Consider the following 24999-nt stretch of genomic DNA (forward strand, 5'->3'; position numbering starts at 1 on the left):
GCATTTGATCAAGAGCTGCCTCCTTATACTCCATCGTGGAGATCATTCCTTTCTTGGGAAGTCTACACTTTGATGAATAAGAAACTAAACAAGGAACTTCAAATCAGGGTATGGACATTCAACAAAATATATATTCTTGTTTTTGGTCTGCTGTTATAATTGCAATTACTGCAATTGACATGAATGTAGCAGGGTATGTCCATAATCATGACATTCGTGTTGCGTTATGAAGATGAGAAAGGAAAAATAGTGATGAAAGCTTTAAGAAACTCAGAACCAATGTATTTAGCAATCGGAAATGCTTTTGTAGAAAAGCATGCACAATGTCAAGCTCCAATAGAGCACATGATTGTGTTATCAAATGTCACGAAGAAATATGATGCCATGTAATACAAAGATGACAAGATTTTTATAGAATAGAGATGTTGAGAAAATTTTGGAGCAAATACATTGGTTGAAGATCATGATAGATTATACCTTGCATGGTGGATGTTTATATGGCAAGCATTATGAGAATGTGTGTGCACATACCTTATGAACCTTTTTTGAGTATATGGTGCATGTTATGCAAATTGATTTTCTAGTGGCCATTACACATGGTATGTGGTGAATATTAGACGACTTGATGTTTTGGAGGCGATTACTTAGTACTTGGTGAATATCTTGCATCTCATTATGAAGGCCATTACTCAATGAGTATTTGGTGAATGTCATATAATGTTATTTTGGAGACCAATACTCAAATCACATGTTGATATTTTGGAGACCATTGCCTTAATGTGTATTTGGTGAATATCAAGTTTTGATATTCTGGAGACAATTACTTAGAGTTTTGGTGAATATCATATGTTTATATTCTGAAGGGCAATACTCTTGATATCATATGTGATATCAAAATGGTAGATATCTTTTGATCAAAGATATTCTTAAATTTTGTCATTTCTAATATTACCAATGATGTAATCTCTGTCTTGTGATTACCCTCCCTAGCTAAGAGGGAGTGTCGATGTTTGATAGCTTTAGTCGGATAAACTTATATATAGTTATATATGAGATATAATTTATGTGTCACTATATTTGAGATATATGTTTATTGTTATATGAGAGAAACATATATATATGAGGGACATGTCCCTTCACGATGATTAATTATATGATTAATGAATAGACATCTCCCATGAAGGGACATGTACCTTCACGGCTTATTCTCAATATAAATAATATATTGTTGTCATTTGGAAAACACATACTAGATATTATGGCAGTGCTATTACATCTGCAACGATCCTTAGAAATTCAACATTTAGAATTTAGTATTTGGAATTATTAGTTGCGAGTCATTACTCTTTTATTAAAGCGTTTGATATATTTCATAAAATAGAAAATAATCATAAACTCTAAAAAGCACAAAAATGCAAAATACACAAATTTCGAAAAGACAATGTCATATCTTCCAACATACTTAGTAAGAGCTGACATGGCTCTTTACAAAGTAGAGTGGATTTGCTCCTAAGAGGAAGATAGTTGATGGTATCATAGTAGTTCATGAGGCTATTCGCTTGGCCAATACTAGTAAACAAAGAAGGATGCTTCTGCAATTAGAAATCAGGAAGGCCTGCTATAGGGTGGACAAAAAATTTCTCATCGAAGTGCTCAGGAGGTTTAGGTTTGCTCAAGATTGAGCATAATGGATCAAAAGGTATTATAAGCCATTACCATGCTTCTATCCTTGTTAATGGTAGCCTAGAAGATTGTTTTGAGACCTCTTGAGGTATACACGAAGGGGATACCATCTCTCCTTTTGTGTTTGTGCTTTTGGCGGAGGTTTTGTGGAGGACTATTTCCAAGAAGGGAGAGCAGGGATTGTGGAAAGGTATTGAGATTGTCAGGAGTTTGGAGCCTACTAGATTAGGTTTTAAAATTGTTTTGTAAATAGTCTAGTTGTTAGGGTAGAAGTAGGCGGTTTTTGGTTTTATGGCTCACCCATAGTTCTCCATTGTGCAAATCATCACGACTTAGAGGAATATGTTAGGGAAGCCATTGAAGGTTGTTTGTGTGAAAGGAGGAGCTCAAAAAAAAAAGGTTGCTATTTTTAGCATCATGCCCTAGGTGAGATTAGTGTGGCCGACTAGGTGCATGACAAAGTAAAATTGATGTGCAAGTGTAGGGGAAAGAGGAAGAGCATGAAACCAAGCATGGGTTTGGAAGCATAATAGTCCTACAGACACCTAGTAGTGAGATTAGGTACTGGCCAATCCATTTATGTAGATTTCCAAATAAAAATGGGAGGACAGCACAAAACTAGCCCTTTTAGCCCTATTAGCCCTACATTTTTGGAATCCACTGTACAAATGATCTAGTAACTTAAGACCTCAAAAATCTTCAAGGTCTCCAAAAAGGTTACATGATATATCAAGTTAGTTTTCGGGGTTATTTGGAAGTTTGGAGAAAGAAGTGGGAAAAACCCACTATCTAGGGCTAATTACACGTATTAGGCCAAAACCATAGCAAATCTTGAACTCGATAGGAAAACCCTAGATACCCTGTTCAAATGGAGTCACCTGGAAGTCAAGTGAATGTTTTAGTGATGGATACACCCCCTGTAGCACTGGTAAAGGTATTATGGTGTAATTATCCTTGGAGATGGTCAAGGAAGAGTGAATGTTTGAAGCACCCTTAATGATAGTTATCCCTTAAGGTGAAGCACAAGGAAACTCACTCATAGAAGTTGTGTTAGGGAAGTCTTAGGCTAGGATTTCCAAGACTTGTAAGGTCCTAGAAGTGAGGTTAGGGTATTGAGATGGCTAGGACTAGTTGAGCCCTAGAGAGCAATTGTGCAAGCACACTGTGGAGAGATTCTATCAACCAACTCTACAATGGCGTGTTTGGAAGGTCTTGGATATGACCTTGCAAAAATACACCAATGTAGTAGCATCTAATAAGCTGATCATGGAAAGGGCCCTCATTTAGTACATGATAGTATCCAACACAACATTGGAGGATCTAATGGACCGCTTCTTAGATTCTCTCATTATGGTGTTCCAAGAAGGGAAAAAGAAACAAAAGAAGAGAAGATAAGCAATCTTGTAATTGGGGAGATAACCCCTATTGTTTCCCTCTACAAAAAGAAAGAATCATGGAGATTTAAATCTAGGAACTCCATAGAATACAATGCTCAGATAAGTTAACATTTGAGAAATTGAATACTACCAAGGATGTGTGTCTTGAGCCTCCTAAAGTGGGACCCCACAGTTATAAATGATCAAAACACTAATAATTAAATAATAATATAGCACCTGACTAAGATATAACTTCTTAGTAACATCATTCTATGAATGACAATACCATTTGAATATAATGTTACCCTAATGAGATAACAAAATCATTAAATATCAAATTATTGATCACAACACCTTTACCATGCTATGAGATGGTTACGTTCCCAAATCATGAGAAAAAGAAAGTCGATAGTAAATGGTTGCTATAATTGAAATGATCAAACATAAGAAAATTGAGAAAATAATATAAATACATATATCTTTATTAGTAACTTATTATTTAAATAAGTTACTTCAAATAATAATACTTCACTATCATTTAAAAACTAACAATAATAATAATTTTAAAGCCGATCACATTAGTATAAGGAGAAATGTCAATCATGTGGCATGCTAATTAATAAACAATTAAATCAATATATTTTTCATTTTTGTTAAGCTAGTAAAGTCCCAAATGGGACAGGGACGGTAGTACAACTTAAAAGGAGTGCTAAATATCAAACCATCGAAGATAATCGAAACTATTGAATAAAGGGCCCTACAACACAAAGGACGCCACCTTTGGACATACCACATGGGGTATGTGTAAAATGGGATCGAGGTATTAATAAACTGTGATCGATTTTGCATAGAAAGGGGATAAGCAAGAAAAGTAAAAAAAAACACAGAAGGATATAAACGAAGTTACGTGTGTGGGAGACTGAGAAAGAGAGAGGAAGGAAAACAAATAACATTGAAGAGGTTTAGAGGTGTTTCAAGCGGCATCACCTAGGCATGAGTGGATAGATTTTATAAGGGATATAAAGAGCTTTTCAAAGCGATATTAAAAGATCGAATAAACAATCAAGAAACTGCCGAGCATTAAGGAGAAGCAATATAAAGGAGTGAGTTTGTAAAGGTGACCGAAAGAATTGGAAAAATTGTAGGGTCAATTAGAAATACTAATAATAAGGACTAGCCCAATAATAAGGGGAGTCAAGTGAAAATATAGTAAGGGAATTAATAGGGGGCAAAAATAAGTATTTTAAAATTAAATTATTAGATTAAGAGAAATTCATACCTTTAAATATGTTTTGTTTGAATATGAAATAATTATTTCTTATATTATTTAAGAGTCGTATACTTTTGAAGTGTGCATAAAATTCAAATGTAAAACATATCTTGGATTATTCATAGTATGATTTACTCCAAACTCCAACATGGGAATTTGAAACTGCTAGAGAATTTTAAAAAAAATGGACTTAATAATGTGATGGTGAAAATAAGAGGCTACTATCAAAGCATACCAACAACTTTGCAAGGAAGAAGCAATATATAAAGCCATTTCTCTCGAGTCTACCCATTCCCAATTGGGAACTTCTCTGCAGTTAAACACACCTTCATCCTCACAACATCACCTTTGCAATTTATTAAGGTCTTCTTTGCTCGACAAAAGCAAATATAGCCATCAACCTTGCCATAGCTGCTCTAATTCTCATTGGTAAGCTCTGAGGCAGACATTGACAATATCTCAACCCTTCACAAATTTCAATTGGGAGATGTTTTGCACCAATTAAGAAGGAGAGCTTGAAACACTATGTGGAAAACTTTGAACAATTGGAAGATCTAGTAAAGAACATCCAAGATATATTTGCGCATTTACAAGAGGACTCCTCTCAATCTCTTGCATTGCGACTTAAAACATTGGTGGAAGGCATCCTACAAGATGCACAACTTTGAAGGAAATCAATGCAACAATATATACTTGTGGAGATACAAAAGTCTAAGACAAATGAAGTTAAGAAAAATGTGTTCCACTCTTCATTCCACTTTTCAATCCCACTTTAGCAAGCTCATGAATATTGAGGGTGACATGGCCTAATCAAATTTTGTTACAGTGGCCAATAATGACAGATCCTCCCAATTTTCCCATGGATCAAGTTGAGGTGCAATTGCAAATACTTATGGAGCTCGAAAAGACAAAGATAAATGAAGAAAGTAAAAAGTTTGCCACTCCCTATTCCACTTTAGAATCCCACTTTGCCATACTCTAGAATACAAAGGGTGACAATTTGCCATACCATTTTTGTTTCTAAAGGTCTATAATGATAGTGCATCTTGATTCTCAGATGGATTAGTTTGAGTTGTAGATACTTTAGAGAGCTAGCACATACGATGCTCTTTAGTATATGGATGACTAATCTTGAGTAGAGATTGAAGCATTATATGTATAGTTTCAACAAAATATATATATATTATTGGTAAACAGATTTGTTCTTTTTTTGATTATATATATATATTGTTGGTAAACAGATTTGTTTTTTTGATTATATATATATATTGTTGGTAAACAGATTTGTTCTTTTTTTGATTATATATATATATTGTTGGTAAACAGATTTGTTCTTTTTTTGATTATTACTCTTGAATGCCCAAATTATGAACAATATCTGATTACAAGCAGTTGAAAAGCTACTTTTGGATAGATTGGCTTTTCTCTAAATTAATAGGTACAGCTACCCATGGTGGATTTGCAATGAATTATGTTTTATTCCTAAAACTAATTGTTGTTCATTTTTCACACATGTTCAAATGAAGGAAAATACATGCTTATTACTTTCAAGTAATTTTTAGAAATTGCATCAAAGAAAGGTATTTTATTCATTTTGAAATAATAGACAATGTTTGCATGGTGGAGCAGATCATGACAAAAAATTATAGGATAAGTTGAAAGTAAATTTCTCCCACACATTTGACTGTGAGAGTAGTCCCTACGTGCTAACATGCACCTATACTCTACTGAAATCAATAACTGCATAGAAGAGTAAAAGGAGAAAAGTTCATGGGCACCAGTCATTGCTTGTAATAACTAGTGATGCGCCATCCAACTGCATCCATCTTCTCGCTGTTCCAGATCTTGCCCGTTCTGTGCTTCCAATTTCTGCATTCGCAAAGGCGAAATGGGTTAGATCCAATGGATCTAAGCAATGCTGATGACTCACTTAATCTCACGTTCACTATCCTACACGCTATTCATCCCAGTGAAATACAGGTACACATCAGCAGATAGAGAGATTGATAGCAGAAAAATAATAAGTATTAAAGGGACAATTCATCTTTGTTTTGAAACCTTTTACTTATTGAGAATTGATGAAAACAAAAAAAAAGGTTGCAGACGGAAGTGATATGCACAGAAATGACAACAAATGAAACATTAAAGGGACAAAATTTTTAAAGTTTTGAAACCTTTTGTTTCATTCATATAGCGAGATTGAAAGCTACAGCAGGAGATCTTCAAAGGAAAAGGAAAAGATGTTACAGAAACGTGCTATTGATGCAAGCAATACTCAAAGATATCACTAAAATCTTTTGTGGCATAGAAATAGGTATACAGCAAACAGACAAACAGAAAATCATGCATGATACATTAGAAAGTATGACAGTCATATACAACTTTCAGCAATGAAAGTAAGAGCTGATAAAGAAAGATCTGGTTTGACAGCTGAAAGAAACTCCCATTATTTTTGTAATATACCAGTTCATACAGCAGCCTAGCATGGAGTAAATGCAAACAGTGTATCATAAATATTACTTTCAGCAGAGAAACCTTTATAAAGAAAATATGACGCATGACAGTTTCTGTAAAGGAGCAAGTAACAGACAAGTTTAGAAATATGGCAAAATAATTGTTTATATCAGTTCTTGCAAATTTCTGAGAAGGGTTAACATACAGTGGTAGATCTATCATAAACCAGATATAGCACAGATTTGAGGAGGAAAAAAACAGTATCCATATACATAATAGTCTACATGGCAAAGGAAACAGAGGGGGAGGGAAAATGTTTAAAATGATACATCAACAACAGAAGATCTCGTTATAGACTACAGATCTGGGGGATTAATGTGCACTCAGGAATATGTAGCAGACATAAACATCAGATATGATGCACATAATAACTTCCAGCACAATGAAAAATAAGGTAATGAGTTCCTAGCAGCTGAAAAATCACAAAGTCTGAGATGATGATGATGCCCAGATTTTATGGCTTTCCAAAACCAAACAAGCAAAATTATCCTCCAAGCATCTAAAAATATAGTCAATTAGCTGCTAAATACAACAATAAGAGGCGCCCAGATTTTATAGATGTAAAAAATTAACCAGCAGACATGTTACTTATTTTTCATGCCCATGATATATGCAAATTTCACAAGGAAATGAAGCAGGAAGACAACTTACAACAGTAAGCAATTGAGTTTCATTTTTGCCTTATTTCCAAGCATGCGAAATAGGTCTCACGGCATCCACTAGAGCCTAGCAAGTAAAAGAGGAAAAACCCACAAAAGGAAAAGAACATTTTCATTTTCAAGCTTTGACAATGAACAGTTGGCTAGAAAGAGGAAAACCCACAAGAGAAGAAATGTGGGTTCAACTTTTAAATGCCAAAGAAAACCACAACTACAGCAAAGCTCCTTTATTTTTCATACCCAATGTGTATCTTTAGCCATGCTGACAGAAAAGGAAGTAAAGGAACTTTAAAGCCACAACAAGAGGAGAGTCGTAACCAAGAAAAAATGCCATTGAAACAATGACTCCCATGCTCAGACTTCGAACAAGCAACAGTCGGCCTCTCAAAAATCTGCATTTTTATGCCCGCAGTCACAGATGCGCCACAACAGAGACCAAAGAAAAGCAAATACACCAGTAAAGGGCATCTAACGGCGGTATGATGCACCGAAAATGGCCTCCGAGCAAGAGGAAGATGCAGATGAAGTTCCATGACGGCTAGGGTTTGTAATAACCCTATTGATGTGTTTCAACTCCAAAAAATATCAAACGTAGATGCATTCGAAATGCCAAAATTGAAACCCTTTTTTACCTCTTAACATTTCCTCAATTATATTTGATAGAATTTCGGGTCCGATTGCATGTTGATGGAAGTGGGAGATTTTTATTTTGGCATACACATGTTAAAGCACATTTTTGCGTTATGTGTTAGCTTTATTTTAAAAAAAAAATTGCATGTATAGTGTTGTAAACCTTATTATTCTTTAGTTGATATAATCGACTAAATAAAGATAATGAATTTTAAAATGCAATTTAAACAATAATGCAAGTAAAGAGGGATTGACTCTTAGTCAAGTCTTTTATTTTTATTTTTTAATTGCATAAATATTTAAAAGGGATTGTAATTATTATTTTTATGATTGATATCTTATAAATCAATTATTAAAATAATAAACATCCATGCAATTAAAAAATAATAAAGAGTTAAGGGAAGTTGGTATTTTTAAATGCCAAAATTCAAGGGGACAGCTGTAGTTGATATATTTAGAGGCGCAGTTTAGACTGAAGTCTTCAGAGTGCATTATGGAGTGATTTTTGGCAGTTTGGGGGTTTTTTTTTTTAAAGACTTTTCTCATGCATGGATGGTGGAACCTCAGTTTGGGATATTTTGAGCATGTTTTTGGAGTTTTTAGTGGTTTTGATAATGAGTTAACTCATTATTTCGACCCAGCTTTTCCTGTTTGGAGACAGTGTATTGTTTATATATACTCTTATTTTTGAGGAAGGGGTTCAGATTTTGGGAGAGGACGCTTATGTGATTTCATCCTTAGTGCCTTTTTCTACATTATTCTGATCCATTATGCAGATGTACTGTTTTTGGGGCCTTTGATTGAAATAAAGTTTTCATTGGAACCAGTTTTGGAGTTGACAGATTTAGTTGTATGCATTAAGGTGATTGATATTATTCAAATTGTGTTTTAATAATAGACTTTTCTGAATGATGTCTTATCTTGTATCTTCTTTATCTAAATATTTGTTCATAGGTTTTGAGTTGTGTTTTCATTATTGATGTATTCGATTGTGATCAAATTCCTTTCGTATATTTTCAAGTTCATAAACCTTCTCTTAAATTACTGATATGAATTAGCGGATCTTCAAATAAGGTTTCTTGTGATTGTCTTGTCAAAAACTTTCATTGTGTCTCAGGTATAGTAGTGCTTTGTGTTATCAATCTTGGTGTATCACCTTATTTCTTTAAGTTTTCCGTGTTTAAGGTTATCTTTTTACCCCTTTCCGTCTAAATTTTTCATTTCTCCATTAGTACAAGTAAGGTATAAGATATATCATACAGGAACCGGCCTAGAATTCGGAGGTTCAGCCAAGTTATAAGTTACCCACAACTTTTGGCTGATCCCATGTTTCTCCAAAATCGCTGAGAGTTTTAGGAGTTGAGGCAAATTTTCAGGGTGCAGATTTTGGAGATAACACTAATATGGGGGTGTATTCTTGACCCGAGAACAGAAGAGGTAAACCGAGCCAAACTTGAACAGGATCTAACTCGGGTAGAAAAAGATTTCTGAAGAATTGATTAAGTTCACGAACCCACACATCCTATGAACTCACAAAGCTTAATGACTTAAAATAGCATAACAAATAATACTGAATTGAATTAACTAGAATCTGAACTACAGTGAAGAAAAAGTTAACTGAAAGGGAAAAAATGCTTAAAAGATTCCTCTTTGAACATGCAATGGCACTACAAATCACATCCATTCGCTGCCTCGGAACAGGGGAATGAAACTTCGTTCTTTCCTTGCTTCAATTCAGATAGAAGAGAAAACATATAACTAACAACTAACAGAAATGGAACATAAAATAGTTGATACAAAATTCCATTCAATCGACTCTGCAACATCAAGTACTTCACACCAAAAAATCGTCGACCTTTTATTAATCTTTCAATTTCATACATATAGGATTCTGAGATGATCGTTACAATAGAAGTTCAATCGGTTCATCTCCTCAAAGAATGACAAATGGCAAGAAACCAGTTTGTTGTATGGCAATAATTACATAAGAAAGTGAAAAGGGGGCAGAATGTGAATCACTTCATCTTCTTCCCCTTTTCTACTTTTGTTCTATAGGCCTTAGCAGCAACTATGATTGGGATTAGCTCTTCATGCCTAGGCATGTGTATGTTGGTGTATCTCAAGAGCCACTTAGAATGCTCCCTGGCCAACTCCTTCACAGCATTCAATTGATTTGGCAATTCCTCCGTGGCCACGTGTATGCATCTGCTGAGTTTATGGACTTCCGCAACTCTATCTTGATTACTGGAAGATACATTAGTGAGACTATCTAAGAATTTGGAGAAATTCTCCTTCATGATGTTTATCCCAATGAGTGCTTTCCCTTGGCCACTAGTCTGTGAATTTGTATGTACTCTCCGCATGAGTTCAAATCCTCTGTCTTGGGTCTTCTTCACTTTATCCTCTATTTCCTTAAACCCTTTTTTTGCTAATAAGATCATTTCTGACTTGAACTGCATGCTTTGAAGCCATTCAAACAGAGGTTCGTCTCCCTTTGGCAAGATTTCTGCTTCAACGGCTTCCTTTGCCTTCATTTGAATGATCATCTTTAGAAGAGAGATACAATCGTCGCTCTTCGCTCTTTCTCTAGCCAAGGTACTGCTATTTGCTAAGATTTTATCCTTCTCTGTTTCTAATTTTAAGATAACATTCCCAATTTGTTCTATAATAGAGACTTCCTCTAATTTGAGCTTCCTAGTCCAGTCTTTACCAATTTGGCCAAAGTGCCTATCTTCCTAAAGTTGAGAGATAAGGGCTTGAACTTCGGCAGCAGTAGGATTTCTTGTTACTGATACTTTGGAGATAGTTGCCGATGGAGTGACCAATTGTCTGATGAATTTGTTCAACTCTTCTATCTCAGCCTTCATACTAACTTTTGACAACTTCAGGTTTTCCAATTGTCCCTCAATTACTTCATTGGTCGACTTCCACAAGCCAACCTTGGTGTCATGTCTAGCCTCTCCAAGGTCCACCGACTGCAGAGTAAAATCATCAATAGTCATATCTTCAATTCTTCCTTCTTTGTTGAGCTTGGCTATCTCCATTGCTAGGTGCCCTTTTTTTGGATTTTGCCCAAGTATAGACAAAGTTTTCTACTTCTTCACCTTGGTTAATGCAGATCCAAAACGAATTGCAAGGGATATGGTATCCTTGGTAGGGGCGCTTTCATCTTTCCTTTTTCTCTTTCTCTCCAGAGTATCCTCTAACCAAGAATCAGTGCCTATCACTTTATAGGCCGTCCCAAGTGAGTCTATGCTTAACATCTTCTTCTTGACTGGAGTGATTGTCATCGTAGTTGAAGAGAAGGGATTCTTTGGGGCCTGAGAAATGAGCTTGGAAGAGCTTTGGCCTTTCTCCACCTTTGAGGTTCTCTTAGTTGCCTCATCAGATTCAGTAGATTCACTGCTACTGCTCTTTCCATCTCCCAAATCTACTATTTGCGCCGGGGAGCCACTTGGTTACAGAAGTGTAGCACTTACTGGCGGAACTGGGCTATGATGAGGTGAGGGAACTGGGGTGACATGAGGAGAGGGGACTGGTGTAAAATGAGGAGAGGGAACTGAGGTAATAGTACTATCGTTTGGCTCCTCCGTCTTCCTCTCCTCAGCATCAGTTTGGGTTTCAATAACTGGGAGGGAGCCATCATGACACGTCTTAGCTATGGGGATGCTCTTGTTTGGAGGTTGGTCTCCTCCTCCCAAAGGTTGAGCTGGTCCTTGAGTGATAGCCAGTGTTACGCTTGGTGTAGCACTCTGGGAGGAAGAGGGACTTGTAGTTGCTGGAGAAGCTTGAGTGGTTGTGCCTTTACTCCGACTTCTTTTGGCTGTCCATTCGACCCATTTCCCAGTTCTTTTGATGATTCGGGCCATCATAGTGTCTAAATCTTCCTTAGCAGCCTCATACAGCTCTGAATTGATAGGAGTGTTTCTTAACTTAGTCAGATATGTATTACTATACATATATTGCCCATCGTCCTTCAATCCTTCAACATTAAGATTGATACTATATGTTTTTATTTGCTCCACTGTGAGCTTGGCGAAAGCATGATCTCGACTTTCAAATTCATCTTTACAATACGCCCAATAATCTTCAAGCATGGTAATGTGTTTGATCACACTCCCAATCTGCAACACCTCCCTAGCATATCCATTCGGATCAAACATAGGTCTCAAGACCTCATACATCTCCAATTTGTATTTCATCTCGAACACTTTGAGCATATTCTTTGCATCAGATTGGGACTCGCAATTGAAAGCTCCTACTTTCATAGGGAACTTATATCCCTTCTTCTTCAAGCTTCTGCTTAGCACATTCACCTGGATCGCTTGCCTCACGATCTCTATTAGCATGATCATGTCGCTCGGATACCTGGGCAGCTTCAAGGGGAATACATCGAAAGCTGCAAGAGGCAAATATGATAAAGATGAGAATTGGATAAAATAGCTTCTGAATTGGCTAATAACTGCCATTGCCTCCGGACTGAATCTCCTCTCTGGGCATCCTTGGAGTTCCCTGCAAATTCTCATTGTGAATGCGTCATTAACTTTGATGTAGTCTGCATAAGTATTTTGCAATTGCAAACATGGATAGAACTCATAACACTTCATATTATTAGGAAAGTTTTCTATTCTTGGAAGGCCTGGCGATAACTGTAGAGATGCTAGCATGTAAATCAAAGAGGAAGACATATAGAAAGTGTTGTAGAACTTCGCGACGTTGAGAGCATTGGAAAGATTTTCACTTACCTCATGAGTCCAATCAATATATTGCGTATCTGAACAAATAACTTGTACCAGAAAGAAATACTCTTCAACGAAATTTAGAGCTTCTACCTCACCTTTCAGTTTGTGCAGGAGAACTAGAATGTCTATAATCTCGGGTTTGAGATTAGTATCAAATAGAGTTTTGGGGACCTTACTCTTGGCGCTCCGCAGCTTTTGAAAGCAAGATTGCATAATTTCCTTCCTCCACACCATCTTCTTTGCGGAGAACTCAGAGACTGGTCCTCCTATTGTCAAGTTTGAAAACTCCTCCCGTTTTGGAACTCGGAGGCAATTCACCACAGTTTGCCTATCAATGGAGATTAATACTGTATGATTAGGTAACACAATTTGTTTGGTATCCGGATTGTAGTGATTTATGCATTCATAAATCAATTCTAGAGCTTGGATTACCACCAGGAAACTAGTTGCCTCTACTAGTCTACATCCTCGGAGCTTCTCAGTTATGGGATGAATCGGCTCCGACTTCAGCCTCCTTTGGAAATCTTGCATATCATAAAAACGGAGTGAAGTATCCATGAAATTCTGCAATATGGACTTGATTCCATTTAGCCCATCAAAACCCGCAAACCTAGTTGCCATTCTGTCTAAGAATGAAGTAAATTGAAATTTCGAATCTAGATGAAGAACAGGATATTGAATTCGCAAATACAAACTATTTGAAAGCGTTGTGCGATTTAATAGAATAACAGTTCAAGAAAAAGCGGTAGTTTGAATAACTATTATGTTTCCATCTATATAGGAGTCTCAATTCATCCGTTGATCTTCAGGATTCGTGCCACACAAATGAATTAAAGGATAAATCTGTTGAAATAGTAAATGCGGGAGCTCTAACGGATATTTCGGTGTCTTTTCACTGTTTTCGTTGGCCCAACGGTAACTTTCCTTTCTTTCATACCTACTTTTTTGTTTCCCATTAAGTTTTGGAGAATTATGAACAGAGTACCCCGTAAGGAAATATCCGCCTAATTGAATTATGCCCAGTATACGTTTCCCGCAATGGTTAGATTGTTTCCATTATCAGCTTAAGATGTTTTGTGTGTAATTTGTGGGCCCAATCTGCTTACAAAGTTGAATTTCTCGAGTGTGGAAAATTGTCCTCATGGGTTGAAAACCCAAGGAGAAAACGATTATCATTTTTCCGCTCAGGCTTACCTCTAAACTTTATCTTTTGAGTTAATATTTCCTTTGGGTTCGGAAACGCTTAAAAGGATTGCGAAAGTCAAAAAGGGGCCCACTTTCTTGTTTCTTTCCTTTACAATTGCCTTTGGCGAAAAACATACTTCATGGGTCAAAAGCCCGTCGAGGAGAAGTCAGTTTTGAGTTTTTCGCCGAAGATGATTCTGAGCGCTATGATGAATCTTGAATGTTTCCCAAGGTAGAATATTGTAGTGAAAATAGGGATTTTCCATTAGATAGCTCATTATCTCCTTACATTGATTCGTGAGCCTCATTTGTTGCTCTTTGCAGGAAATCGCCTTCATGGGTTGAAAACCCACCGAGGAGAAGGCGATGCTTGATTTTTCGCAAGTTTCTTGCTTTCATCAAAAACATGATAAGCTGCGAACAAGCCTAGCTTTGTGAATAACTTTTGCATGTTGCAAGAATCCCCATCGAATTAGGTACTAAGCTTACTCGTAAACTCACAACATCAAGGAAAACCACCCAGCCATGAAATGTGGGAGAAGGGAAAGATGAAAAATCCGATGGAGACTCTTTTCACCTAAGAGGAATTAAAACTAGACCCAGACATATTTAGGCTTAACTGAGACACAAAATTTTCCACTTTTGCAAAATGGTTACAGGGTGAAAAGTTGGGCAACATATATACATATATACATATATATATATATATATATATATATATATATATATATATATATATATATATATATTATAAGGTCAATGAGGTAGATCTAGGAATAAATTCAATCAACTCTAGGAAGGGGTATGTTTGAGGTTGGCAAATATAATTAGAGTACTGTTGTGAAGTTTTCACATCATCGCCCCAAAATTTTTGGGGACCCCCTTTTTTATCGCCTTGGCAAGAATTTTTTGAAGTTGTCCAAAAATTTCTGACTTTAGAAAATTTTACGCCTTGGATGCCTTCAGGTCAAGAGGGAGGAGGTTAAATTTATTTTTCGCCTGGTCTTAGCTCGATTTTCCAGAACAACCAATTTTATCCTTAGGGCAAAAGAAATTTCAAAGAACAACACTTGGGAAGATAATATTGTAAATTTTGTACTTAGTTGATTTTTTTCTTTTGAAAACTTGGATATAATTGTATAAACTTGAGTAATTTTCAAAAAATGAATTTTTTGTTAGATTTGTGTTTTTTGGAAAATCTTGAATATTTTCGGTGAAATTTTTTTTCAATTTTGTGATGGTGAAATCAAATTGGAAAATCGATTTTAGATTCTAGAGAAATAATTTATTTCTATTAAAAAATTAAAATTGCATAGCAAAATCGATTTTGGATTAAATTGCAAAGATTGACGTTAAATGGATTAAATTTGCTTTGAAGATTTTAAAGTCTTTAAAAAAATTAGTAATTTAAAATTGAAAAAATCAATTTTGGCTTGCCAAATCCAATTTTTAATGATATATTACTTACTAAATCGTCATTAAATGAAAACGTTTAGCATTTCCAAGACTTTAATAATTTTATTTATGCAATTTTGGTCTAACCGACAATTTAATAATGCAAATCTCATTGTGGCAAAATCAATTTTTGGCTTATCATTTAATTTGGACTAGATTGTGCACTAATTAATGTTTTTTGTTTTTTTTCCCCTCCTAGGTGCAAATCGGCCAGCTAGGGAAGGCAAGTGAATTGGGTATAAGAAGGCTCTCCTTCCCCTTGTCTCCTCATTCTTCCATCTTGCTCTTCCATGCGTGGAGTACCTCTTTCTTCTTGGATGATTTTTGGCAAAGGGCAGATTTGCATATGGGAGCAGCTTTTCTTTCTTGGCATTTTTTTTATAAGGCAGTTCTTAGCGATTTTCATAAGGCAGATTTGATTTTCCTTGCCCTAGATGATTCTAAGTGATGTCTGATTTCCATAGAGAGCTGCGAATTTTGTGGAGCTACGACCTTTTGTGGAGCCGAAATTTGTGGAAGACAAATTTCTGATTTTCTAGAGGGGCTTTGATTTTCTCCCAGAGATTGGATGATTTTGTTGGTGAAGAAAACAAGTGATAAAGTCTGATTTTTTTGGCACATGCATGGGCAATTTCAAGTGGACAAAATTCTAATTTCTTTAGCTAGGGGCATCAATATTTGCAAAGGGCTTGAAATTCTTAGGTCTGATCCAAAATTCAAAAGAAGACCTGGCCATTGGTAAAGGTAAGTTCAATTCATTTAGAGTTAAAAGTGGTCCTTAAGCGGATTTCGCTTTTTTGTTCTTGTCTAATTTTGCTTCTCTTGGTTTTTCTTGCATTCGTCATCCACCATTTCATCATCCCATCATAGGTTGAAGATTGGAGATTGATAATTGTAGAATCCATGATAAGATATTTGAAGAGGTAGAAATAAGCTAGACCACCCTAGGTTGAAGTTGGGAGATATAAGTGTAGTCCATCCTAAGGTAACGAAGGGGCAGAAACAAGTGGTAGTCCCACCCCTAGTTTGAAGATTGGAGATTGATAAGTGTAGTGATAGGACTTCGCAAGGCAAAAATAAGTGTAGAATCCATCGATATAAAGAAGGTTGGAGATCGATAAGGGTAGCTCATATCACTTAGAACGAAGGGGCAAAAATACGTGTTTAGGATGGTAGATGTTAGTGCAAGTAAGAACCCTAAGGGAACAAATACTAAGAAAGACAAAGAGGATATGATGCCCAAAACAACTTTCCTCTTGAAAATGAGACAAATAACCGATACCAATGTCGGTACAGTAAATATGATACAGGTAAAGGACAAACTAAAGGAAGGACAATTCCCCATGGCAAAGATCTACAAAAGTAGAATTGGCTACACGAAGAAAAGAAAGGAGTCACCAGATCATTGAGGCTCATAGTGGCAGACCTCAAATTAGAATATGGCGATCTCATGGTGCTTCTCAGCTGGATTATGGGCCTAGCTCAAGTTATGCAATTCGAAAACTAGATGTACTTCTTTATTGATGAAATTGCAAATGGAAGGGACAAATTTCATTGGGCTATAATTATAAATGAAAATCTAGAATTACAACTTAGGGCAGTGCAAAACTAGAAGCAATTCCACATGGGGTCCTAGCCCTTCTATTTGATTGGAAGCCGACAAAGGTTGAAGTGTGAGCTCTGGTGAAGAATGAAATTGAGTGAAGGGCGAATTTGATTGAAGATTGAGATTCAAGAAGCTCTGCAATTTCAAGAAAGAGCGGATTAGTAGAAGAGATTTGAAAATATTTGAGGTTAGGCAAGGCTTGGCTATTCGTGCAAGCTAGCTTGGTTGGAGGACCAGGAAGGTTAAGTAAGGCAAGGATAATGGGAGAGGTTAAGTTTGATTTCAAGGTAGTGGCCAAGAGCAAGGCTCTCAAGTTGCAAAGAAGTTCATATCCAAGGAAGCCATCGAGGCCAAGGCAAGATTACCCCAAGTGCATGAAGACCTCATCCTTTCAGTGTCAGAACATCAAGTACAAGCAAGTTTGAGTGGTGATGAGAAAGTTTCTAAAGACAAGCTCAAGTATCCAAGGCTTCACCTTATCTCAAGGATTGAATAAATTTATAAGATAAGGTTGATGAGGTGGCACTTGCATTTGCATGCAATCAAATCATGCCAAGTGTCCTATGTTCTCATTGGTTGACAAATTATTGTAATTTTCTCATTGGCCCACAAAGTTGGTTCCCTCATGTGGTTGAATAATGGTAACCCTAATTAGGGTTTGTAAGATATAATCTTGGCCCTTGATTTTGCCTCTTAATCTCGGCCATTCATTGTAATTTGGAGCCTCTATATAAGGCCATTTTGCTCTCATTTGTGAAGGAGTTATGTTGGAGAATTGTTGCCAAAATACTATCAAAATTGTTCGCTGTTCATTGTTGTGGCTTGCATGGTGGATATACATGATCATTTTGGTGTATTGCATGGTTCTTCTCATCTCTCAAATTAAAAGTAGGATTTCATTTCATGTTGCTAGAGTAGAAGTAGATGGCTAATTGTATGGTGATATTAGTAGATGTTTGATAGGGATCTATAACTAGGCCACTAGCATCCTAGTGGCTTGTTGGGGAAGCCTTCTGTGGTAAACTAGTTCTTTTTCCTTTGAATCATTGCATCTATGAGGGTGGAGCCGCTGGTAAACTTTCATTACATTCGATCCCCATCCATTTGCTAATCTTTCCATTCATAGGAGTAGGAGTAGAATAGCGAGTAGTTGATTAGTCGAGGTTTTGAAGTAGGGTAAGAAAGCATAGGCCATTCGAACACTCACCCTCCATCACCATCAACATCATCTGCCACTCGTACTGAATCACCATTACCATCATCCCAAATTCCAAGTTGTCCTTGAAGGAATAACGTAAGCCTGCCTACTTGATTACCAACAAATCACATCGATATACTGAGTTAGTATCCATAGGTGTAAGGAACATTGGAGTTTTGCTTATGTTTGCATGAGTATTAACTTTTCAAGAGAGGAATTGAAGATTTGATATTCTATATCAAGTGTTCGATTGCTATATGTTATGTAGTGATACAAAACCGACATCAACAAGTACTATAGGATTTCCAACAATTACGTCAAAAAATTTGAAGTCCTAGTACGCTTTTGAAGGGAAAATGCTTACTCATATAGATCTAAATGCAGAGTCAACAATTTTAACACCATTATACAACGAAACAATGATTTTTCCAATTTGAGGGAGATATACAAGGAAATTCTTCTTGTACAATAGAGTTGAGGACAATATAATGTTTTTAAAGAGGGGATGATGCTGGTAGGAAATGAGTAGAAGAGTGGACATAGTCTAGGAAAACCTACCACAATTTATTGTAGAGCTTGAGAACCAAAAGACATCATCTAGGATAGGATTAGAATAGACATGTCTTGTTCCATTTGCTAGATATATTCATCCTAAATATATATGTAACAATATATGTATGTATATGTAGGAACATGAATGAGCACATATAAAATATAGAATCGATAAATGTCTATGGATGAATGTACTTGATAGTAAAAATATACTAAAGTTCTATAAATGCAAGGTTGCATGGGTACTCGTACCCACACCCCTGGTACTCGTACCCACGTACCCAAGTACCGGGTACACGTATCCCACGTACCGGGTACTCGGTGGAGAGCATCATAGCTAAGAACCTTGATTAAGATTCTGAATTTTTTTTTTGGTTTTTGGCTTTTGTATTAGCTTGTTGTTTATCTAACTTAATTCAATATCAAATCAGTTTGAAACTTTGATACTCATTAACAATAAACTTTATCACTGTTCAAGTTAAAAGTTTATCATTTGCAATATGTCATTGTCATATGGTTTAGGATCTTCTTGTTCATGTTTAAAGTCTTCCTTTTTTGTTATGCAACTAAGCATTTATCATGTATTATTATTTCAAACATATAGCAAATCTGAAACTGAAAACAGTACATTACATTTGCAAACTTTATCACTGTTCTTGTTTTGAAAAACCATTGTCATGACTCATAAAATCAGATTTTTTATAAATATAAAAGTGTAATTTTAAAGTGAGTTTGACATACCCAAGTACCTCCGTCCCCAATTATGAAAAATACTTTAAACATTCAGCAATAACACATATATATATATATTTGACTTATGGCTTATATTTTCAAATTTCTTGTTTTGAATGCTAATTGTCATGACTCATGATAGATATTTTGATTTTTATATTTTCTATAAAATATTAATTATATAGAAAAAATTAGGCTTACACACGTACCCCCGTCCCCTATTTTGAAAAATATGCGTACCCGTACCCGCTCCCGTACCCGTTGCCGTTCCCGTACCCACGTACCCATGCAACCTTGTATAAATGTTATATTATATGTTGTCACATTCATATAACTAGTATGTCCTTTGTCTAGAATTAATTCCTTGCTCCCTTTGTATAATTGAGTCCAGGGTATAAATGCAACACACAAAAAGTAATTGGGGCTCAAAAGTTTAGTTTGTGTTTCCCATATTTTTGGTAACAAGACACATAAAGATTGCCTTTCTAAACTAAACCCTAGAGCACAAAATCATTTTTTGGGCAATTTGACCTTCTAGCTCACAACCATGGCATGAACTCCAATCCTCTCATCTTTGGGCAGCGTATTTGATGAAGAATGATTCGTACTGTAGCTCTTGTGAACTTGGAAGGTTGGCCCTTTCTATTTGCAAGACATTTTCTTAGTTCTTTTGAAGGGTTAAAGTTGTAAATGTTATCAATTTGGAGCTATGAACTGGCAAGTTCACAAATGAGGGACCTCATCCCATTGTAATCATTCCTTGATAGCACCTCAAATGGGTTTGAACCTTGTTGACAGAAATGACAACGCAACATAACCATCGTATTGTAACAAATACCAGCAAGACTCTTTAAATCAAAACTGATTGCTCAAGGAGCTTTCTATAGTATTTCCAATTGCTTGATTTTTCTTCACCATTATTTTTTAAAGGATTGATGAATGGGTGCTTATATGATATTGACTTTTCCTTGAATGAATGATATTTGAATGATTGATCTCATCTCCTTGGAAGTTTAGCATGTGCATAAAAAGTTGCAGATGATAGTTGGGTGTATTCTTTCACATCTTGTGATATAATGAAAAACATTGTGATGGCTGTTTTATAGGAATTCCAAGGACGCATTCTATGGGAAGAGTTTTGGACTCTGAATCAGATATAATAGATGACATTCCAGATTCTGAGGAGGCACTGCGAAGAGGTGAATATACTGTTATACGGAGCTTGATTCGAGTATTAGAGGTATACTTTATATCAAGGCTTTGTTTCTAAATATGCATGTGCACCAGTTTTGTATTAGAGATTAATTGTAACATGTTTGTGGAAATGTTTTGTAGGGTGGTGTTGAAGGAAAAAGACAAGTTGATAAAGTTATTGATAAATGTTCTGCCATGCAGGTAAGTACGCGTTTTACTGCAAAGTAAATTGTAAGATTTGCATCGTGAGATAAATAAGATACACAAAATGCATTTCATTTAATTTATTTCTATTCACTGTTTAGTTATATATGTTGTTACCTTTGGTACAGAATTTGCGGGAAGCTATTTTAGCTTATCGGAATAGCATTCAACGGCAACCAGATGAAAAGAAGAGAGAGTCTGCGCTTTCATTTTTCGTTGAATATTTGGAGCGCTACTATTACCTTATTTGCTTTGCCGTGTACATCCATACAGATCGGGCTGCTCTTTGTTCTAATCCATCTAGACAAAGTAGCTTTGCAGATTGGATGAAGGCAAGACCTGAATTATACAGTATCTTACGGAGGTATGTCCCTGAATTGGATGCTTGTTATGTATTGCCAAGAAAATCTGGGTTTGTCTCTGGTTATTTGTTTCATGCTTTGCTGTTTGAAAATTTGTCCAGATTTAATTCATCGGCTAGGTTAATTGACTGGGCTGACAACATAATCTCTAAACCTGGCTCTTCCATACTGCCAGGTGTTATACAAAACTTACCTTTAAAGTCAACATATGACTTACTGATAAGGGGCAAAAAAATGAAAACTGATAAAGTATTAGAAACAATCTGTGTATAATTTGACTGCAACAGCAGATTATTTGACAGTGGAGAATGTGTTGACTGAAATATTTGGGTGAATGCTTTCATTTTCTAGATTGCTAAGACGGGATCCAATGGGTGCCCTAAGCTATGGCACTCTAAAGCCGTCATTAATGAAGAAAATTGCTGCTTCCACTGATGGGCGGCCATCTGACATGGACACTGTAGCTGCCAAAAGAAGTGGAGAGGTTCTTGGAAGGCAAACTGTTCTAAAAAGTGATCATTGCCCTGGTTGTCAAAACATGTTCCTACCTGAGCGTGTTGAGGGTGCACCCAATTTCAGAGAAGTACCTGGGTTTCCAGTTTATGGTGTTGCTAATCCTACTGTAGATGGCATTAGAGCTGTTATTCATCAAATAGGTGGTTGGAAGGGTGGAAGGCCTGTTCTATGGCACAACATGAGAGAAGAACCTGTTATTTATATCAATGGAAAGCCTTTTGTTCTTCGTGAGGTGGAAAGGCCATATAAAAACATGCTGGAATATACGGTGAGTACATTGAAAGTGGCAGGCAGTATAACTTTTGAGATCCATATTTGTTTTCTCCTGGTTCAATTTAATCTGATTTTCTACCTATGATTATGTGTGTGCTTGTAACTACATGCTTGCTTGTCAAAATACGATTGGGTTAATTAGAGCTCTGCACTGGATAATGGACACTTTGAAAAGATCAAGGATTACACATATTTATTATTAATAATTTATTACTGATTCCTTATACAATCTCTATTACTATTTAAAGCTATCATATTATCAAGAGGGTTCAGTTTTACTTTTAAAGTAATAATTTACACTTCTATTTTTTATCCATTTTGATTAGTCATCATTAGTTTATTTATGTATTTTGATAGAAGAAATATTTCTGTGGAAGCTTTGGTCCTGATAACAATCTTGTTGAAAATGGTACGGTGCATGAATTCTACGCTCATCTTCAAATGTTGCCCAATTTGGTCTTAGGGCATTGATCGAGAGAGGGTAGAGCGAATGGAGGCTAGGTTGAAAGAGGATATTTTGAGGGAGGCAGACCGTTACGGGGGTGCTATAATGGTAATCCATGAGGCAGATGATGGCCAAATATATGATGCTTGGGAAACAGTAAATCCACAAGTAGTGCAAACCCCTTTGGAAGTGTTTAAAGGCTTGGAACTTGAAGGATTTCCAATAGAGTACGCTCGAGTACCCATCACAGATGGAAAAGCTCCAAAGAGTTCTGACTTTGATGCCTTGGCCATGAAGATAGCCTCAGCTTCAAAGAACACTGCATTTGTCTTCAATTGTCAAGTGTGATTTTCTCATCTATTTCTTTGGATTTTGTACGAAGATTGTATTAGGTTTTATTTGATTTCTATTGATGTTATTTCTTTGAGTACTATGACATCCTAAATTTGGTCCCTCTTCTCAGATGGGCCGTGGGCGGACCACAACAGGAACTGTGATTGCTTGCCTTGTTAAGATTAGACTTGATTATGGGAAACCACTTAGACTGCCTTCTGCACATACAGCTCTTTCAGAAACAGACAGTGGTTTTACTAGTGGGGAAGAAGCAGGGAATGAGAGTGGCGATGCTTCACCAGAAGCAAAACGGAGGCAGCAAAGTGTATTCACGAGTTTTGGCATAGATGATATTTTACTTATACGGAAAGTTACTACGTTGTTTGATAGTGGTGTAGAGTGCAGGGAAGCGTTAGATGCTGTTATTGATTGCTGTGCAGCACTTCAAAATATACGGCAAGCTGTTCTTCATTATAGGAGGAAGTTCAATCAGCAATACATGGAGCCTAGAGAGAGACGTGTTGCACTAAATCGTGGTTCTGAATATTTGGAGCGGTACTTTATGTTAATTGCATTTGCAGCATATATTGGAAGTGAAGCATTTGATGGTTTCTGTGAATCTGGATCTCCTAGAATCCTGTTTAAGACATGGTTACATAAAAGACCGGAGGTTCAAGAAATGAAATGGAGCATACGGCTTCGACCTGCACGCTTCTTCGCCATTCCTGTAATGTCATTATTTTGATAAACACAAGATCTATAGTTTTTGAAGTGATATTGACACATGCTATGTTTTTAATCTTTCGTGTCAAAGGAATGTGTCTGGTCTCATTATGCAATTTGCAGGTGGATTCAAGGACACATGCCGGATGCCATAATGGTGATGCAGTCATGGAAGCTATTGTGAAGGCTCGTAATGGGTCTATTCTGGGAAAACATTCCATACTTAAAATGTATTTTTTCCCTGGACAGAAAAAGACTTCAAACTACATTGACATTCCAGGTGCCCCTCATGTATACAAGGTAAGGAGGATATATTTTTGGTTTTCTGTATATTTCATTGTGTAAAACATTGCTCAGTTACTTAGTATGACGTCTGTTACATTTATTTTTGGCATTGGTTGTGAATTCATGTGCAAGCATATTATTAGCTTTTGATCAATTTGTGACACTCTTGATTTCTTCATAGTTTTTGAAATTCAGTATTCAGTTTTCTTGCTGACAAATTGTTTTGATGTTGGTGAAAAGAGTTCTTATTCAAACTTAAAGAAGGTAACAAAATCAGCAATCATGGTTTCTCAGTTTAACAGAAAGTATGGACTAGAAGGATAACTATTAAGATAATCCGACAATTACTTACGGAAAACAATGTCTCATGAAAAATATGTTAAATGTGAGTGTTTGTAGAATTATACAAAGTCAAATATTTTTAATACTTATGCTTGGTTCTTCTTTGGACTAGTTTTGGGGAACTGGTATTTCACAGAGAAAACTTGTTGAGCCATAATCTTATCATATATAGAAGAATAGACAGCCTCCAGAGTTTGTTGTATCGTCAACTACTTCGGTTGGTTCTTGTTAATGACCAGAGGCTTCACATAATAATATGTTCGATAAATTTCTAGAAAAAGAAACAGAAGGTCTTGGCTTCTTATATGCTGGTTGATATAATTCATAATCAATTCTTAGTGACATGTAGTGGCCTTTTTTCCTTTCTTGTTGAATTCTTGGAATGGGCAATTCTCCTTGCAAACTAACTAGATGTTGTAAATCAAGCTGACAATCTGAGCATTTTGAAGAGGAAGCTTGGTACCCTGATCAGTTAGAAGTATGAAGAAAGACAGTCATCTTGTCAGTCATGATCTCTGTGATTTCCTTTTAATCAATCACTTGTGTTTGTTAGCATTGTTGTGGACTATTGCATCATAGGTTGAAAGGATGGCCCATTTAAGAACCTGATGATGGATCCTTAGGGGCAAAGTCTGAGATGTTTTCATTCTTTACATGTTATCATTTTCTTGGAAACCTTGACAGACAGTTTATAGTTTAGGAAAATTTTCAGGAAGTGAT

At 36.2% G+C, this 24999-nt stretch overlaps 1 protein-coding gene across 4 annotated transcripts in view; it reads left to right on the forward strand.

Moving 5' to 3' along the window:
- LOC149561136 (metal ion-binding protein) overlaps nt 1-24999 on the forward strand; it is a 195121-nt gene that overhangs the window by 123883 nt on the left and 46239 nt on the right. For all 4 annotated transcript variants that reach the window (XR_016363776.1, XM_089824984.1, XM_089824985.1 and 1 more), the window contains exons 9-15: nt 20709-20842; nt 20938-20997; nt 21129-21364; nt 21714-22146; nt 22615-22938; nt 23060-23656; nt 23776-23952. Coding sequence is in view for 3 of the 4 variants with exons in the window: in XM_089824984.1 (XP_089681110.1) it covers nt 20709-20842; nt 20938-20997; nt 21129-21364; nt 21714-22146; nt 22615-22938; nt 23060-23656; nt 23776-23952 (1961 nt within the window). In the remaining variant the exon portion in view is untranslated. The remainder of the gene's footprint in view (nt 1-20708; nt 20843-20937; nt 20998-21128; nt 21365-21713; nt 22147-22614; nt 22939-23059; nt 23657-23775; nt 23953-24999) is intronic.

The sequence above is a fragment of the Cupressus sempervirens genome, chromosome 4 (genome assembly GCF_028749045.1).
Source record: "Cupressus sempervirens isolate cs-2001-9-10 chromosome 4, ASM2874904v1, whole genome shotgun sequence".
In the NCBI taxonomy this organism is placed as follows: domain Eukaryota; kingdom Viridiplantae; phylum Streptophyta; class Pinopsida; order Cupressales; family Cupressaceae; genus Cupressus; species Cupressus sempervirens.